Source organism: Parasteatoda tepidariorum, chromosome 7 (assembly GCF_982258835.1).
Source record: "Parasteatoda tepidariorum strain Cologne lab strain chromosome 7, Ptep-v5.0, whole genome shotgun sequence".
Classification (NCBI taxonomy): Eukaryota; Metazoa; Arthropoda; class Arachnida; order Araneae; family Theridiidae; genus Parasteatoda; species Parasteatoda tepidariorum.
In genome coordinates, this window is record NC_141761.1 from 56,982,351 (window position 1) to 57,003,442 (window position 21,092).

A 21,092-nucleotide genomic window follows, 5' to 3' on the forward strand; every position below is an offset into this window, starting at 1 on the left:
CGGTAAATCATTTTCTCTGGGATAATTGAAGCACAAAATTTATTTAAATTGTATCCTACTGGCTATGTCACTGTTATCATTATGATATAAAACAGGGGTTTCCAACTGGCGGCCCAAGGGCCGCACCCGGCCCGCGAACTAAAATAGATTAGTTGTAGTTTTTTTGCTGACAATTTTCGTAAAAAATCTATATGGATTTAAAATAATTTCTTCGTTTCTGTAAAATTTAACATACCAACGGTGCAAAAAAAAAAATTATTTCTCGGGTTTTGCATCCAAGAAAATATTTATTCAATTACAAAAATAAACGTGTTTTTTCTTTTTTTTAATTTCATCTTTTGTATATAAAGTTGCGGCATGCCATTTGATTTGTGGCCCCCGGCTTCATGCAAGTTGGAAATACGTGACATAGAATATAAATATTTTTCAATATTTAACCAAAAAAATTCACGCTATGTAATACCAATTGGATTTTTTCTTTTTTTAATGTTTTATATTATTTTAGATTTGCAGTGAAGAGACAGTTGTACTGTCTTCAGGTACTAATGTTCAGTCAAAATTTACTAGTTTTATTACTTTGTGTTATTTAGTAGACTAGGGCTATTTTTGTATTACCTTAGCAGTTACAATTAACAGAAATCTGGATTTTTGTAAGACTAAATATTCTCAGGCATGTCAAATCTCTGTGAGAAATGATTAACATTGCCAATACGCTGTATTTTTTTTCTTGTACCTACTTAACATATTTTGTCCTGGTTTTCTTTACCGCTCTTTTGGTATCGATTCTATCAAAAGAATGTCTTTGTATTATAAAAAAGCACATAACTGTTTCTAGAAAATCAAAAAATTAATTTTATCTTTTTCAAAACACACAGAAAAATTCATTAAAAACAAGTTTGTTAATGCAGTGCTCTGTATATGCCTAGTTAAAAGCAGTATTTAGTTTGTCACACATTTAAAATTTTCATTGTTCTGACTTTTAGGCACTCCAACGTATTATTTTCTTATTATTTTGTTTTTACCCATTTTTGATCAATGCATGTTTAATAATGAGTGACATGGCATTAATATCATAAATTAAAAAATTAACACAATACACAAGATTCAATTTTTATCTTTATTTTTTCGTACATAAACTGAAATTCAAGGAGGTAATTAATTTTAAGTAACCAAGTTTAAACATATCGAAAAAGTATTTCAAAGTGAAATCATTATGATTCTTTTCACTTCCTACAAAGTAATTTAAAATCTGATCTGTTTTTTTTTTTTCAATTTTGAAAACAGACTCATAAGACCAATAGAATTTTAATGAATAAAATTCACAGTAAACTTACGATATGATTAAGCTGGAAAAAAAATAATAACACAAGTCGATTTAAAGAGGCAATAAATATTTACATCACTATAAAAAATTATTCCAACTAATTAGCAAATACAATCATGCAATTATGAAGAAACATTGCTAGTCTTTATTTAAGGTTTTGAATAATTCAATTGACACAGTAAACTACATTAGAAGACAGTAATATAAGTAATAAAAAAATGGAATATGTCACATAACCATTCAATGTTAAAAATATTCCTACATAAATTTAGACCAGTGGCTCCCAAAAGGTATTTAATAGAACCTAACTTCGGAACAATTTGCAAAAAAAAAAATAATTTTTTTTTTTTTTTAAATGAACAAAAAATTGCTTTCAATAGCTGATCTTACATACACTATTACCAACACAAAGTTCTGTATAAGGGGAATCGAAGAATTTTTCAAAGCAAATAGTTGAAATTGTTATCAATCAACACTCTTTTACATCTATTTAGAGATTCAAAATTTTAATTTTAACCTTAGCATTAACTTTTACTTCTTAACTACAATAAAGATGTACAATAATAATTATAAGTACAGATTATTGCATAGGAATTTCATTACATAGATATTATTGGGAACCACTGATGGTAAATAGCATCAAAGATGCAATGAACAAAATATGATACATCCAGGTGTTAAAATAAAACCAAATCAATTTTTATCATCAGCAGAATTGCTAATATCATCATCTTTTTGAACTGGGGAAGGTGAGCGTTTCTCAGATGACTTTGAGCGAGATCGAGACGGACTCTTGCGTGATTTAGATCGGCTGCGGCTTTTGCGATCATTCCGATCTTCACTTGGGCTTCGACTACGACTGCGAGACTGCTTTCTGCTGAGGGAGCGGCTGGATCTTGCTTTAGTGGGAGATTTAGACCGTGAATGGGATTTGGAACGGGACTTTGACCTTGATCGTGATTTAGACATAGACCTAGACTTGCTACGACTGCGACTCCTGCTCCTACTTTGAGAACGAGAATGGCTCTTGGACCTAGACCTTGAACGAGAACTGGAAGAAAAAAAAATTAAATAAGTTTAATTCCTTGATTAATAATAGATTCCACAAAGATCAATGGGTATCTTTCCATTTCACCAGCACAAGTAGTTTCAACTATTTCATAATTAAAAAAATAATAATAATTAAAAACTTCCCCGATTATGCTGAGTGAACTCTGGTATGTATATATTGCAAATATTTATAATCCCGAGTAAACTCACACAGCAGAATTCATCAATATGTTTTGTTTTATCACATTTTTACTTTGTCGGTAGCAAAACAAAAAATAATAATTTGCCGTCATTGTAAGTTTGCCAATTTTTGTTTGGGAGTTTCATTATTTGTGGGACTGCAGGCGTGTTTTGTACAATTGGATATAAGACTGTTGATGAATTTACATAGGAAAAAGAAAAAAAAGTCAAAAAATGGCATTTGCAAGCGAAGGTAATACAGATGATTTTTCAGATTATGAAGATGAAAACAAACAAAGACTAATATTTAATTTTTTTAGTTTGCCTGAGATAATTTGGGATAGTAAACTTATGGTATGATAACAGCAAAGCATGTATAGAAGTAAATGGAGAATTAACTGAATTCTTTTTGGTAAAAACTGGCGTAAGACAGGGATGTGTTTTATAAGGATTTTTATTTATACTGGTGATAGACTGGATTATGCGAAACAGCTTTGAAAGATGAAAAAAGAGGAATAAAGTGGAATTTTACAACTACTTTAGAAGACCTTGATTTTGCTGATGACATCGTACTTATTTCATACAAATGTACAGACCTTCAGCTTAAAACAGACAAATTCAACAAATATTCAAATAGTGTAGGTTTATTCATAAACAAGAAGAAAACTTAAGCAATGAGAATAAATCAAAAGAAAAATGACAAAATTAAAATCGAAAATCACAAAATAGAAGACATAGAGTCATTTAGCTATTTAGGTTCTATTGTAGATAAAAAAGGTGGAAGTAGTGAAGATATTAAACAGAGAATAATCAAAGCAAGAACATGTTTTAAGGGATTACATAGATTTTGGAGAGAGTCAAATATTGAAATAAAGACAAAAATAGTTGTTTACAAAGCTATTGTTAGAGCAGTACTATTATATGGCGCAGAAACCTGGAAACAGACTAACATCGAAATACAAAAATTAGAAACCTTTCAAAACAAATGTTTAAGATTTATTTTTAAAATTTTCTGGCCTTACAAAGTATCAAATCAAAATCTATTAAAGAAAGCTAAAATAAAAACAATAGAAGATGAAATTAAAAAACGAAGATGGAGCTGGCTCGGACATATCCTTAGAATGCCCAAAGAAAAAATTACATCTGTTGCTCTTACATGGGCCCCTGATGGTAAGAAAACAAGAGGAACACCCAGACTTACTATCCAGGGCATGTTTTTGGGCGAATTAAAAGAATGTGGAATATCTGGCTGGGAGGAAGCAAGATCTATTGCTAGAGACAGGAGGCGTTGGAGGGATATGCTAGAGGCCTTAAGTGCCCAAAGGCACGTAGAAGATAAGTATAAGTAAGTACACTGATGGTAGATAAAATATATTTTACACACACAAAAAAATTACAATCTCAACCTAGAACTTGTGTATTATGTTTTATTTTAATTCCTTGTATTTATTAATAAAATACAAAAATATGCTGATTTTTGCATTTTTTTCTCTTCAAAAAAATTGGTAAGGGAAGCGGTTAATTTACTTGCACTGAGTACATTTGCATTGGTGACTTTATCACCTGCGTCAGTGAAAGAGATAATCACTGAATAATGAAATGAAAAACTATACATATAATACAAGCCAAAGATGAAAGTTCATTATATACGTGCAATGATTGCTCAAGAAATAAAATTGCCAACTAATCACCTGTGGTAACCAGCTTAGTCAACCTCAAAACTTAACGCATAATACTTTTTTCTCAAAATGTGAACTAGAATCGTCAAAAAATATGACAATTCAATAATTAAAAGGAAAAAATTATAAGTGTGACCAGCATGATTTTTAACTGCTTTGAATGTGGTCACTTATTCTTGAATTTAAATAACAATAAAAAATCATGAAGCTGCCAGAATGATAGTCACAAAGTGGAATGAAAGAGTCAAATCTAAAAGTGGCCTGGAAAAAAAAGGGGACAACAATTGGCAAAACGTATAAGACTTCTCTTTGCTACAGCATATGCATACCAAACTACTTTCATAAAAAGCAAAAACAAACTTAAAAAGAGTACAATTTTCACTTCTCAAGTACAACAAAGGCAGTTTTTAATCCAAAAGTTTAATAAAATACACAATTTTCCATTTCCAAGTCACTTTGGTGAGGAACTAAAAATTTTATGCTTTCATAATAAGTTTATTATGAAGCATTGCACGACTCAATTTTAGATCAATATTTTAAAAAAAAAAAATTATAGTTCAATATTGGTTAAAATTCTTCCATTTAATTAAAATTTATATTTAAAGCTCCCTTAAAAAGTTTTAAAGCAATGTCTAGTCATAAAATTTAAACAAAGTGAATATGCCATATTCCTTTAACATTTTTGTACAAAAGTAATTTTAGTGGATGATCTCTTAATTCAGCATTTAAAATTTTTCTTTGATTACTGCATTGTAAATTGGGATTATATTTTTACTAATATTTTTAAGATCAGATAATAGATTTGAATTAATAATGATTTAACAAAACAATTCTACCCTATAAAATTTTATACCATATTTGTTGGAAAAAAAATCAGCCTTTGTTAATTGAATTACTTTTTCATAAAATGATTAAGTTCTAAAAAGTTAAAAAACAATGAATCCAGTCAATAAGTTAATATATCCGAACCCAGTTTATAATAATTAGACAGTTCTAAGATCAATTACTGAATTTTACGACATTATTAATCGAAATTAATGCAGGACCAAAAATTTAGATCTTTCATTTCTTCAAATTTATTCTTTTAAAATGTGCATTTGCATTTATTAACCACATACAAAAGAAGGAAAACTATGATAATTAATTTTAAGGAGAAAGCTATTTTACTTTTTTAATAAAGAAATAGAGAAAAATAATCATAGGGATTCTAACATATTTTAGAAATAAATAAAAAAAAAAAAATAATGAAATTAAAAAAAAAACTATGGGGACAATAATTTAAAGTTTGAAAACAAAAGTTTAAGCAAATGACAAACTAATTACGACAAAATGTGTTGGAAAAACAATAACTTTCAACTATGACAAATTTTGCACAAATAGTACTAGCATAAATTCTACTTATTTGCATACTAGTAGGATAGAAATCATACAGTAAATTTCTTAGCTCAGTAATTTACTTTATTTTTAATACAATTCTTTCAGTTATAAAACCCAACATTTTTCATAAACAAGCAGATTCACCAAAAAAAGTTTTTAACTCACGCGTAAATTCTCATAACATAATAATATTGCACATATTTAAGCCCTGCTTGCTATAGAAATTGCATAATAAATTTTTAAAAAAGAAACATCATGGGTGAGTGATTAATCAGGGTAAGTAATCAATCCAAGAGTACTTTCTTTTAAAAGTCATTAGAAGTAATTTTTTAAGATATTGCACAATTTTACATTCAAGATTCCCTTTAATAATTGACATCAATCCTTTGCAATTTTTGCATAAACAAAGTATTCAATAGCTAAAGCTTTCTGCAGCCCTTTTTTTAAAAAAAAATCAATTATTGATTTTTCTGAATTGACAAAGACATGCAGTGACTTAAGCACATAATAAAAAGCTAAAAAAAATAATAATTTACACGGCCCATGTTGAAAATTAAATTGTTTATTGGATGCAATTACAATCATTAATTGAAGACTCAAAACTGTAAAAATTAGAAAGTTAGGATATTTCTAGATAAAAAATGCATTATTTAATTATACAAAATTATTAATTTCAATATCTTTAGGTATATGGTCACTCAATTCAGCACTTGGACATATTGGATGGATAGTTTCAATTGTTTTTAATATAATTATAAAAGATATTAATCAGACTTTTTGAAGTGATAAATCTAAGTAATCTTAATTAATGTATTAGTTATTATGTATTAGATAAGTGAAGGGTTCCTCAATTCGTACTTTTTAAAAATTTTCATGAGTACAAATTATGTAAGCATAAAGAATTCAATAGTAATTAAAACCCTGTTTAATCAATTAAATAAAATACTTCGAAAAATAAAATATAACTGGATAGGATTGACCTCAGTGATTAATAATTTTTCCCATTTCTTTTTGTATATTAATTTTGCAAATTTGTTATAAAAGTAAATTACCGCTGATCCTTTATTATGAAGAAAAATAAAAACATTAACATTACAGAAAGAAAAACATTAAAGATTTATGTCTTTACAATACAAATGTGCTCGAAACAAGAAAATTAATTTTAAAAATAAAAAGAAACTAAGCCCATTCGATAGAAAAATTATCAAAAACCTAAGCTGTATCATCAAATTTCACCAATAGGGCATACATTAAAATATAAAATAGATAACAGAAAACTAGAATAGAATATTTATTGTCTACAATAATTTTTAAATCAACTTAAGAGTTACTATCAATGTAATCTTCTTAACAAAGGATGTAATCTCTCAGCAATGAATGTAATTTTTCAAAAGTATAATTTTATAAATCATTACAAAAAATTGTAAGGATTTTACACAATATGAAACACTTCATAAAAACAACGTTTTTTTTAAAAAAATACACAATAAGTCCAGGGTTTGAAAAAACCCGGGGATTTTCGAAAAAACCCAATTGGGGTTTTATTTGAAAAAATCCAGGGAAAATTGGGTTTTTTCATTTAGTGCTCATAAACTACATACTGTGAAAATATTTTTATGTATTAAATAGTGATGTATAAACTTAAAAATGGAAGTAAATCCAAAAAAGTTTATATAAAATACATATATTATAATTAAAATAAGTTTAAAGAATGCACTATCCCTAATACATATTTGAATCTTTATTCTTAAATACATAACTTTTCACAATTTTTAACTGAAGCACTATAAAATATAAATACAACAGTAATATAAAAGGAACAAGTTTATTAATCTTTTTGCTTTCGTCTGTTGTTTATGTTTATATATACATATATTACTTATTACAAATTTATAATCAGTGAAAACTAAAATTTCATCTAACTTTTACCTTAAATAAAATTAAACTGGAATACATATTTAATGTTCTTCCATGTTTTTATAATACGATTAATAGAAAGTGAAATTAAAATTGCGTATAATTATAAAGAGTATCAGTTACTTGTCCTATTTTTCAAATATTTAACCTTAGATAAAAGACTGCATTTTTAGATAAATTTTAACTTTATAATTTTAAAAAACAAATCAATTTAAAAATTACAAAAAAGCATATATAAAAATTTTTAGCTTATTTTTTTAAAACCAGAAAATAAAACTTTGAATTTGTTGATTGTTGTTTAATGTATCACTTAATAGAAAATGTTTTTTTCATTTGTTTTCAATATTTTTAAACATGATTAAAAGAAAAGATATTCAAATAAAATCTTGAAAATAATATTTAAAAAATCTTAAAAGTAATATTTTAATTTTTAACTGTTTTTTAATTGTGATAAACTTCCTCCAAATAGTTAAAAATTGTCACCAGATGTTAAGAGTTAACTTAAAAAAAGATCCATTTCTCTCTTAGATGGTGATACTTTTACGAGTTTTGTAGCTTTACCTATTCCTAATCTATTTCGTAGTTTACTCTACACAAAACTGAAAGTTGAAAAGTGTCTTTCGATAGAGACAGAATGCTGGTGCTGAGTGTAAAGAAATTTCGTGGAAACCTGGAATTTTTTTATTTATTTATTTATTTTTTGCCGTAATCTTTCACTATTTTTTGATGAAAACTGTAGAATAACGGTGTTAAGCATCATTGATTTTGGAAAGTATTCAGGATTCGTAATTTTGAATGCCATAACACCTGGCAGAAACTCTGGATGATGCTTACACAGTTTTCTGCTAATTGCTCTTGTTCATCATTTAAAAATTGTTCCCTTATTTCGGGATCAAGGATGCATATGCTAATAAATGAGGTAGCTGAACAGCCTGATGGAATCTTTAAACAAAATGTTTATGGGGTTCCAATTCATCACACGATAGTAAGTTAATTCATAACAGCTTCTGAAATTGAAAGGTTTTCTAATTTAAGCTTTTTTAAAGCTTCAGAAACAATTGATATCTGTTTTTCCAAATTGATAGTTTGGTAAAGCCCAACATTATTAAGTATTTTTGACGTATAGTTATTAGATTCATTTTGATGTTCAAGAGCAATCTCTTGATATTTATGATAATTATTGGCAAAAGTTTTTACGCGGTCAAACTAAGAACTCCACCTAGTATCATTTGGTAAATGGGGCACCAAGGAGTTTTTTTCATTTGCCCATCCATGTGCTTGATGCATATTTCTAAAATATTTGTTAACTTCCACGATGTGTCCAATGACAGTATTAGGAGATAATTATTTTTCAACCAAATTTTAAAAAAACAATTTGAGAAAAAACCCACCAAGTGGGTTTTTTCTAGGTAGGCCCACCCAATTAAACCCGGGCGGATTTTTTCAAAGTGGGCCCACTTAGCGAACCCTGAATAAGTCACAAACATGCATTAGCCTATAGATATATGTTACCGTAAATGTGACTAATCCGGTGATTATATATAATAACCAGTAATTTTGTTTAGTCACCACTAAATTTGATTAATTTTTGAAAATTCAAATTAACCGGTTTGGCAGCATAATTCCCAACTCATAATGGTAAATGTGATAATGGTACCCAACAATGTAAAAAAGAAGGAAGTCTTTCAAACTTTTATACCAAATATCAATTAACAATTTGTGCAGAAAAATTTATTTTGCTTTATTATGTTTCAAATCTAGCAATATCACTTCGAGAATGTGTTAGAAAGACATTTCTCTCTGGAGGTCAGAGATATTAGTGATGCGTTTGCAAGGGACAATGCGAGTAATAAAAGTATGTCAAACTTTTTCATTCTAAATGCCGTAACAGTTTAACAAGCTTAAATAAGTAAACTTAAAATATTTAGTAATTTGTAGTAATAGCTTTAAAAGTTATTTGGAAAAAAAATTTTCTCTCTAGAATATGGGCTAAATTTTTTTATGTAACTGCAGTTTGAGTTTGTTTTTTGTGTGCAACTGTTTTGTACATGTCCATGTAAACTGTATTTTTTTATTTTATGTCAGTCCCCTTATTCAAATTTTGTTCAGGCTAAATAAATTTGATTTAAAATAACCATTTATTGACTCTTTTTAATGTTAAAATATAAAATATTGTAATCCGTTGCCGCATACGCCATAGTGTCCAATGAAAAAATATCTTGCCAAGTTTTAACCACGAAAAAAAAAACTGCACTCTATTTTACCGGCCCAACCAGTCATATTTATTACATTTTCCATTACGAGTTAGGAATTGCGCAAAACGGTTAATTTGATACATTTTTAAAAATTTATGTATAATTACCGGTTATTATATGTAATCACCAATTTATTACTTTTATTAAAAGAAAAACTGCTTACCGGCGACGGCGAGATTTATCTTCAACTAATTTAATACGACGACCACTCAAGTCTGTATCATCCAGTTTATCAACAGCATTCTTCATGTCAGAATAACTTGCAAATTCAACAACACTATAAAGAAAAAGGTTATTAAGAAAGGTAACTATTAATTTTTTTAAAAAAAAATAGCTAAAATTAGCAGTTAAATACAATTTAAACAAATAATTGGTTGCAGTCTAGCTTAAAAATAATTTCTTAACATCTATGCATCATTTTTTAACAATATGATTAAGATGTCAGGTACTTTTTTTTTAATGAGTGACCTTAATTTAAATAAATCAGCTTTTTAAATGAATAGGGTGGCCAAAACAATTATTAATAATTTATACATTATATTGCATATTTTACTTCAATTAAAAAATATAACACCATACTGTGAAACAATGATAGTTAAGACAAAACATATCATATAACAGAGAAAAAAAATATTTTTAAAAATAATAACGCTTTGTCTAAGTTAGCCAATACAAAAAAAAAAAATTTTTTTATTCTGCAATTTGGAAGTCAAAAATTTTTTGTTTAATTTCATTTTACATTTTGTACCTGCAAAATGCAAAAATGAACAAGATAGTAATTTTTAAAGAAAAAAAAGGGCATATCTCGAGTTATGTAAATTAATGTAAAATAACATTATTGCATATACTTAAAAATGAAGAGATGAAATTATATTAAATAATCCCTAATAAATCCTTACATTACATAAACATACTATTAATATTAATATGTAAAACTATTATATATATTAATATGTACTAATATATAAAATTGAATAAAAAGTAAACTCAATTCATATATGCTTCTTTCCAGATTTGATAACAAAACTAAATGCTTAAAAGTTTAGACCTTAATATATTTATTATTAGTAGAATGTCTGCAATACACAGCAGATACTAACTCATTAAAAAATCATTTTAAAAATACTAAATCATCTCACAAAAGAAACAAATGTATAAGCATTATTCTATGTAGCATAGCAACTCTGTATTAAATGGAGACAATTCAATTTAAGGAATTAAGTTGGAAAATTTTACAATTCCTTTAGATTAAATTTTTATATAATATTTTTTAAATCCTTTCCTACCACTTTTCAGAAGCTATGATCCAAACAAATTTCATGAGAAATGAATTTAATCCTTGTGAATTAATAATTTCTTATGAATAAATAAAAGCTAATTTTTAACACTTAAAATCATTACGAATTAATAAGAAAAAATCAAGCTTTACTATTTTTCTTTACCGAAAAAGCAATGTGAAGCTATTCATGTGTGAAATGACACTATTCATGTGTTAAAAAAATTACAGAACATATAAAAATTGGGAGGTCGAAATGTTTTAATTTTTGAGGATATCAAAAAGTTTATAAATAGTTCTTTTAAAAGACACTAACGAAACACTCGACTTATGGCAACAAAAATAAACTCTACAAAAATTGGTAGAAAATTGCAACAAGTATTTTACTAATTGCAAAAAACATACATTAATTTTTATATTAACATGTTGAAAAAGATCCAAAATCACTAAATACTTTTTAATTTATTATCTGATACCTCTGTCCTTTAGGGTGGTCTTGCACTTAATGACATGAATAAATTTAGACAACATGGTGGAACAATGTCATTATGTTACAAGTTAAGCAGAAGGTTTTATCATTTTACAAAGAATGTTTAAAGACAGTAGTGAATAGCGACTTTTTTTTAAAGAATAAAACTTATAATTTTCCTTTATGTTAAATAAGTTGAAATTTCTTAATATTTCTTAAAAACTTAACAAAAATTGTTTCACAAAAGTAGCTCATACACCAGTAAAACACTTATCTACATCTGTGGTGCTATTTAGGTTTATTTAACACTAAACATACCAGCACTTTACAATACCATAACTAGTCTTTTGACCAGTTATGGTAGGCTTAGTGTTAAATTAAAATATTTTTCCTAACATAGAATGGAATTTTTTTCCCCAATTTAGATGACAATTTACATAGATGGTAAAAAATTGCAAACAATAAATATATTTTAATAACTATAGCTTCAGATTTATCAGAAATTTAAAACACAAATAATAAAATTTTACTACAATACTTTAGTTATTTGAGATGGACGATTTAAGATTTGATTAAAAATTCCACAAGCAACATGCTTAATTTTATGCAATTTTTTAGAGGTAAATAGCAAATGCAAAAATATATTTATTTCTAAAAATCGAAATGTTCGTACCCATTAAAGATGTTGACACATTGAACCAACATAAATGTTATCTTTACAGTATGCAGGGAATTACCTAAGTCTATTGAAAGAGGTATGGTACCCGTTGCATAAAAATTTAAAAAGTATGCACATCTTTGCTTCACTTTAAAAACAATTTACTTTTTACTAAGATATAGTTTACAATGACTAACAATTTTATAATTATGAGAATATAGCTTTAATATGACTTCTTATGGCATTCTTGATATTTTTATCAAAAAAAAAAAAAAAAAAAAAAGATATAGGCTTGGTTAGAATAAACTCGAATTTTAAAAATTCATTCCCCAATGCATATTTTACATAGACAGTTTCCATTATACATTTTCCGTAAACATGTCTCCTCAGAACTTGTGCTGTCTTGATAGTTTCAACATTTTTCTGGGTTAAAGCCAAAAGTTAGCTAGAAATGAAGCATAATGAAGCTACTTCCGAAAACATTCAGTTTTTTTGTCACTTTTTCTAACACAAAATTGGGTACTGTCTTGAAATTTGAATTCAGTTATTCTGATTGAACTAACTATGCAAGTTCTCCTGGTCAAATGACTGGTTGTGGTAGGAATAAGTATACGACAAGTATTATTGGAAACAAATAAAATACGAAGAAAAAAAGAATATTAACTGTATATAATCATTAGAAAAAGTCATGTGCAAGTTAAATAAGCATAAACAATAAGGTGATAAACGCATTTTCGACGCAAAAGTTCTTGAACGGTCATTTGATCTGTTACGGTATGTTTAGTGTCAGATAATATGCTTTTAAAAAGATAATACCCTTTAAAAAATATTTTAATGAAGGTACTGTTTTCCTTAAAGCTGAGTTTGTGAAAGAAATGTTCCATCTAGTGATTAATTTCTGACTAATGCTCAATGGCTGTAAATTTACCATTAAGAAATTAAAGATCTAATATCAGCAGACAACAGTCAGGTCCATTGTCATATAATGAAAAAGCATTGATAGTAATAAAATTTACAATAAAGTTTTCAACTTATGCAAGCATACCCTTCATTGCGTCTTTGTTTATGGGCATCAGCATAAGTCACTTCACCAGCTTGTCTCATATAATCTTTCAGATCCTAAAATTAAAATTCTATTAATACAATATTTTGCAACAAAAAAAATATTAAATTTATATATAAGAGAATCACAAACTATTTTAATATAATAGAAAACTACATTTTTTAATTCTCTTGATCAACCTTTGAACATATGGTCCTTTTTCTTTGAACATATGGTCCTTTTTCCAATAATTTTTACAGTGTTTAACTTGAAGATTTCTTCTTTATGCTTTTGAAAATGATAAGGTTTACTTCACATTGGCAATTTCAAGTAGGCAAGATGTTTATAATTCGAATTTAGTTCTTTTAAAAACAGTATATTTGTGACACACATTGTGAATGGAAATTTTGGCATCGATTGTGGGGAACTTAGCATAATAAATATGCAAATTTTGAATACATAATTTATCATTTATAAGTAAATTAGCTAATTTTTAATGCTTTACTTCAATAAAATTTTTCTCCTTAGAAAACAGTGAAGAAATATTAATGTATAATTAAAATTACACGCTAATAATTATTGAGAAAGTAAAATTAGAACTTTTAAATTTAAAATTTCTTATAAATAGGCTAAAAATAAGACTTTAAAAAAAATATCAATTAAATATTTCTCAGAACCAGTTCCAATTTAAATGAAGAGATCACCCATAAGGAATTTTGCCAGCATTTTTTTTTCATTCGCAAAATTCTTCAAGAAGTTCCATTCATCAAAATCAATTCCATTCATCCAATATTACAAAACCATTTTCCTGATCACAGCATCCATATATCTATTTGCATACAACCATGTTCCTGAATCAAGACATCAGTATCTATTTTTCCAAGATATTAGATACTTGGCTCTTATATTTTTCAATCAGCATTCCATAGAACTTTATAATTTCACCATTTGGTTTTCATCTTCATCATCAGAGCAATTTCTTTCGAACATTTCTTAAATACAGAGATGTATAAGTTATCCACTTGAAACTTTTTTGAGGATAAAGAGGATAAGCACAATGGAAAATATTTTTTTAAAAAAATAAGTAATTTTATTAATATTCAAAAATTAACATAACCGTAAAACAATGTGTTACCTGAATGAAAAAAGACTTCAAGAGAAAGAGGGTAGGTAGATTTTGCATCAGTATCGACCACCACACATAGCGCTTGCCCACCACCACGGGCCGTGACGACAACCAGAACTGTGACTATCGTGCCAGATAGGGCCAGGACCCTCGTGACTTAGGTTCCAATGTGTCAAATAAGGTTTTATATGGCAGTGATAAGCCTCAGGCTTGCCTTTAGAGTGCCCACTCAGTGGGTTCAGGCACTACATCCAACTTGAAGAAAGTAAGGTTGTGCCACAATGAGCGATCCCATCGTTAAGTGGATGGTGGTTGCAGAATAGCAGGCCTACGTTCTACTGGCCTTTGCCACTTTAGCGCACATCCACAACCCTCTACCAGACCTGGGGCCGGATGGTAACTTATGAATGAAAGAAATGGATAATTTTTAGACAGCTGTGCTGAACAACTAGTTTGGAATCACTGTAACTATCATGCACACTGTTAAAGAAGAAAAATATGAAATGATAAAGAATGTTATGGTGAAGATTAACGATGAAAAATTGCTTTTTAATTTAAAACTAATCTAACTTAATTATTTTGTAAATCATACCATCCCATAATCCATTATTTTTACTGCCAAAATTACATGCATCTTTTAAAATGAAGGAATAAAATTAAATTTAATACTTTATTTACCCGTTAGTATAAAAAAGAAAAATTGCAAAAATATATTGTTAAGAATTACACTTACTTAAAAAAAAATCTTATTATGACACTCTGTGAAGCAGCTAATATTAGATGGGAAAAAAAATCTAACAGGTTTTCTTTCCTTTTTTTGAGATATAAGCTAAGAAAAGTGCTTTTGCTGAATATGAACTGATAAGATCGTAACACAAGTTTCACACAAAAACAAAATTCTGGCAAAATGATCAAATGTGAACTGCAAAATATTTCTAAATTAATGTTTCTAAGTTCAATGGTGCAAAAATTAAAAACTATTTAACACACTAAATTTCCGAAAGACCTTTTCCCGAATAACTCTAAATTGCATGAACATTGACCAGGCAATAAATGTTCAGTTTGAAGCAAGTTTATAATTTACAATCATGAATAAAATATTGACATACATAAGAAATCTTACTTACATAGAAAAATTAGAATTAAATATTTAAATAGATAAAGTTAACATACCTGCCAGCTAACTCTACTACTCAAGTTTTCCACAATCAGTCGGTACTCAGTCCTGGTGGGTGGCCCGTATCTTCAGCAAAAGGGAAAAAGATTCAAAAGAAAAATCTCTCAGTTACACATAGAAGCATACAATTTGCCTTTGGCAGAACTATCAGAAGTTCTCATCACTACTTTCAAGAAAATTTTAAAAACCATAACCCACCCAATTAACTGCCAATTAATTCAAATTAAAAGTTAACTCAACATAAAAACTTCAGCAGGCGTTGCATTTATTTCAACACTAAATTAGTCCAATGCCAAAGCATGAGGAAACAAAAAGTTGACTTACAAGCACAAAACAGCTATATAAAATTTCAGAAATTTTTTTAGACTTTAGAATTTGTTTTCAATCAAGTAAATAACTGTAGCATTTGAAATCATTGGTGGACTAAAACCCTTAAATCCTTTGGTAACCAACACATCTGTCACTAATCAAGCATAGAGCAACAGCAAGTTTGGTTGGTTGGGATAGTTTAATGATTAAAGAAATGCCAACTTGCTTCAGTAGATAAATATTTTTGGGGTGTAATCTTTTGATGTAAGATTATTGGTATAATAAATTTGATTAATAAGATTTTTACTTTTCGCTACTTTTAAATTATTCAAAGTACTATCTGATAAGCCACTTTGTCACTGTTTGACCTTGTAAAAAATTTGAAAAATTAACCAAAAATTTATTTAGTTTGTAATTTTGTACTGTATTTAAAAATATTTGCTGTATCAATCTGAAGCAGTATGAATCTCTATGACTAGGGTGTAATGGAATAATGCAGGTTTAAGCTTATCAAAGAATTGATTTTAAGATACAAATTCAATTTTAAAAAATGTAAAAATGAATAAATAAAAGGATTTTATATTAAATAAATAAATAGAAAGATATCCTGTATTAAAAAATTAAGTCAACATGAGTATTTTAGAATCAATGACAGACAAATTTCTAGTTTGACGTGTAACAAATCACACATATTATTAAATATCCATGTTTATTTTTCCAAATTCTAATTGAAATAATAACTGCGATTTTGAATATTCTTTTTATAAGATCCATTTACTAATTTATTTAAATTGTTAAGTAAATTATATCGAGTTTTATTCAAAATAAACTAATAAATGTGATGGTTTTTATGAAGCATAAAAGTGGTTTAAAACATTTATCAAAAATAAAATAGAGAATACAAAAAAGAAAATAGCATTCTGGTGAACTTCAACATAATGTTAGATATTGATTCATGTAAAATTACTATTGACCTCAATATAGAAAACAAATTTAACTTCTAATGATAGCTATTGGTAATAACTTAACATTTCTCAGAAACTAAGATTGGAATGAAGGAAGGGATGCAAATATTATGTCATTACAGAAATTAAAAATTTTTTAATTTTTACTTCATAAAAAAATTACTGTATTTTTCCAAAGAAACTGAAAAATTAGATGTCTGTAGTACGAAATACTTTATTTTTTAGAATCTAGAACATTTTTCATACAAGAGAACATAAGAGTCTCCATTAAAAATAAATTAACACCAGAATTTTAAAAATGATTTGTAATTAAAAAAAAACACTAGTCATTAATATTTAGTAGAATGTATAGGTGGCAGTTTAACAACAAATAGTTGGCATAACGATGTTTTTTTAACAAGTTTTTTCATTAAGTTAACATATTCATGTTACTGATAATTATGATTTTAATGAAATATTAAAACTTCTGTTTGCGTCAAAAAATTAGGAACAACAGATAAATATTTACTTGTCACGTCCTCCTCCTCCTCCGCCACCACCTTGTCGACGCCTCTGCATTTGATTATTTCGGTAACCTCTATTTCTATCCCTATACATATCATTCCCTCGAGGAGAGCCTCTAGCATGTTCAATGGTAACCCTAAAGAAAGAAAAAAAATTAATATTTCAGTGTTACATGATGTGTCTTAACTAATATAAAAACTTTATGTCTTTATAAACACACAAATAAAATCATTTGATATAATTCAGAAGGGCATAACATAAAAACTAAACATATTAATATAATTGATTTTAATATTTTGTTGTCAGATCAGTTAATAAAAAATAAATTTTATTTAAAAACTTAACTATATAAAACAGAATTATTCAGACTAACTTCCTTATCTCAATTAACCATGAATTGTATATTGATCAGTATTTATGTAGGTTCTTAAAATGAGTTAGTTACATGTAAATTTATTATAAAGTGACAGCACCTATAAAAGTAGGTAATTTATTTCCTCTTTTGCTAAGAGGATAAAAAATGCTTTGATTTTAAAGTCTGGTCTGGTAATATGTAAACTAATATGTAAAACATACACCATGTTTAAAATGATTATAAAGCATGCTACAATTTTTATTTCATACACATGGAAAATACCAACTACTTAATCCTTATAATTCAGAACACACTGAGCACTTTTCTCTACATGGTTTAATTCAAATAACAGAGGTTCATCATCATCATAAGGAGTTACATTAAAATCTGAATCAGATAAATATTTTTATTTGGTTACAAAAATAGTTATTAAACAACTAGCATAACCATAACTGTTAAAACAGCTTTAAAAACTCTCAAAAATGGTGTATATAAAATTAGACTAATAAATATTAGGTTGTAGAATAGCCTTGATGATTAGGCCTTAATGTAATAGTTAAGCATTTACATAAAAATTTATACAAAATATTGTACATTCATAAAGAGGAGCACATAATGCTGTGTGCACCTAAGGACTAAAATGAGCATATGTATAAAGTGCACCTCCATACATACTAAATAAAAATCTATACGTATTTGCTTAGGTTGTGAATATTTCTTTTTAAAATCTATTTCAAAAATTTTTTACCAAAAATAGGTGGCTACAAAAAGTTTGAATCTGGTAACAGGAACTAATTAATTGCTTCCCCACGAAGTGTTTTTGAAATGAGATTATGTGTTGACAGAAAATCTTTCATTCTTTCCATAAATAATCTGATACTGTATTAACAATTTTTACAGTAAAATAGTGAAAATTAACTTCAAAAAAAATATATATCCAAATCCCTATTTTATTGTATGTCCATAAATTTATTGTAATTAACCTTGTAAGCTAATATGCATATTTACTTAGGTTAATTATTTAACTATTTACATGGGAATAAAAGTAAATATTTACATGGGAACAAAAGTAAATTTGTAACTCATTTATAATGCTTTCAAACAAAATCTAAATAATTGATATATTTTTATAACTACGGCATGTTATTGTCAGATTCCCAACATGTTTTGCAGATTTTGAGCTTGAAAGTAATTGTACATTAACGACATAGAATATATAATATTGTATAACAATATGTTGCAACTTACCTTTCACCTAATAGTTCTTTGCCATTTAATTCATAAACTGCATCATCAGCATCCCTGTAGTCATCAAATTCCTGCAATATTAAAATGAGATCAAAAAAAATTTAAGGCAAGCTTAGTTTACATTTAAGCACTTAAATTTATTGAATATTGATCAAAAAATTCTTAAACAGATTATACAAAGCAAGATCCTGTAAAACAAATACTTATTAAATCATCCCATTGCTATTAAAAAAATTACAGAAATAGCAACAAAAAAAAAGCAGCAAAAATTATTAGAAAGCTAGTAATGGAATTACAGTGATTCACCTCCTGCAGAATTAAGATAGCAGTTCTTGCAGATAGATTCTACAATTGGAAAATAAACTACTTAGATTTCCTTCTTCACTTAGTTTATACTTCTAGGTTTCCTTTCATATACATAAGGCATTTATATTATAAGTTTGTAACCATATAATAATTAGTTTTGAAAATATCTCGCTTAGAGATCATCAAGTTTGTTAAGTGATCATCAGATTTGTAACAGAAAGATAGAAGAAAATCCTTTTACAAATGTAACCAGTGTATACAGATTTTTGGGGTAAATTTTATTGTTTCCGTGAAGGAAACACTAGCACTCAAATTTTGGCTGTCAAAAGCAACAACTAAAAATTATTTTATTATTCATAAATATATATAAAGGTTATAAGTTCATATCCATATAAAAATATGAATGGGTGTTTGAATTATAAGCCTTAATTGTTTTTTCTAGGAAACTTAATTTGTCATATAATTGAGCATGCAAAACTAATATATTGGAAATTTTACATACCACAAATCCAAAACCATTTTTAATAAGAATCTCTCGTATTTTCCCATATCCTTTAAAAAACCGTTCTAAATCTCTTTCTCTCACTTCATAGCTCAATCTTCCAATGTATATCCGAGTACTCATTGTGTAGACCTAAGGCAAACAAAATAAAAAACATGGCGTCACAAACAGAAAAAGTTAAAAATTGAGAATATAATTAAAACCAGAACTAATACTACAATCGTTATTCATGAATATATGTAACACATTCTTTTCTGACTTACTTATATGCGTTCAATAATACTTATGAATTTATTAATTCAAGTTGAAAAGAAAATTTTCACACCGGTAACAAAGACATTCGTTCAATATTTGGAAATAAAAACCTACGGGGTCTTCTAAAGTGATGCGTAGATAAATTGAAATTGTAGCTTCCGGGGATTTATTTCTTCTTCTTTAATAAATCATATTTTGACAACATTTTAAATTATTTAGGTTAGAAAATTTAGTAAAAATATTTATGAAAATTGAAAAACTGGCTAATCAAATTCTTGATCACATTTCAGAATTCGCATATTCGATCTTTCCGCATTTTGTCTGAATGGCCCTTAGGCGAACGAGTTTGCTATAGCAGGAACTACCTTTCCCTTCCACTCAGGGTGCATTCACAATGCAAATGACAGTCCTAGACGTGCGTGCGAATGTTTAGAAACCACATGTGTGTAAAACTAACCGCTGTGCATGTCTGAATCGCTTTGGGGTAATATAAAATATTTGAATCACAGGGGCGTGAACCCAATGCAGTGAAAATGGCCCTTCACTCTCTACAGTTAGTGAGCAGTGAACTTCGATCAACTTGCGAAGGGACCGAGGATGTGTGGTATCATTTCTCATTAAACTCTTCTACCGTAAAGTGCTCGACTCCACGCACTGGTTGTCGGGCTACCAAATTGAGGAATCCACCCCCCTAACAGAGGATCAAAATTGTGATGTCACGTCATCAGTTCATCCTTAGGTATACTTCCAGGCTTTTATCAGTAGCCCATTGTGCAACTCTAATGCGATGTAAATGAAATACTACTAAAATTCCTGAATTCTATTCCTTCTGCAGACAATTTCAATACAACAGCAACGACAAAACATTGTTCCTGGTTTGTGATCCAATGGTTACATTACAAAGACATATACAGGGAATAAACAATTCATGGATGAAAAGATGCTTACTGTGAAGAAATTGTCAGCACAGACGAAGTCAGTCTTAGAAATATGCACTAGCCTAAGGCGTTATCCAGGTGAAATACAGCGTCTGGAATGTATCGAAGAGTGGGAAGGATCATTGGCTCTACAATTTCCTTTACGTGCTGATCCCTGTTGAGGTTGCCCGCAATTTGCAC

At 27.9% G+C, this 21,092-nt stretch overlaps 1 protein-coding gene across 2 annotated transcripts; it reads right to left on the reverse strand.

Annotated features, from left to right (window-relative positions):
• Positions 1–1,103: 1,103 nt before the first annotated feature.
• LOC107453793 (serine/arginine-rich splicing factor 5) lies at positions 1,104–20,499 on the reverse strand. 2 transcript variants are annotated; one of them, XM_016070743.4, is made up of 8 exons: positions 19,983–20,499; positions 19,720–19,851; positions 18,912–18,982; positions 17,313–17,444; positions 15,527–15,596; positions 13,231–13,304; positions 9,946–10,059; positions 1,104–2,375 (listed from the first exon to the last, which is right to left on the reverse strand). In XM_016070743.4, the coding sequence occupies exons 2-8, from the start codon at positions 19,840–19,842 to the stop codon at positions 2,018–2,020; spliced, it is 942 nt and encodes a 313-aa protein (XP_015926229.1). In that variant the 5' UTR covers positions 19,843–19,851; positions 19,983–20,499; the 3' UTR covers positions 1,104–2,017. The 2 variants fall into 2 exon arrangements, with proteins under 2 accessions (XP_015926229.1, XP_015926228.1); XM_016070742.4 differs by having other exon boundaries at positions 15,527–15,599; positions 19,983–20,133.
• Positions 20,500–21,092: the final 593 nt, after the last annotated feature.

Excerpts from the sequence above, each read along its gene's own strand:
- LOC107453793 (XM_016070742.4), bottom strand. The coding sequence starts at position 19,842 with ATGAGTACTCGGATATACATTGGAAGATTGAGCTATGAAGTGAGAGAA. Across the intron at positions 15,600-17,312 it reads GGAGGAGGAGGACGTGACAA|AAGATACGGGCCACCCACCA; the intron begins GTAAATATTTAT and ends TCCCTTTTGCTG. Across the intron at positions 2,376-9,945 it reads GATAAATCTCGCCGTCGCCG|TTCTCGTTCAAGGTCTAGGT; the intron begins GTAAGCAGTTTT and ends TTTTTCTTCCAG.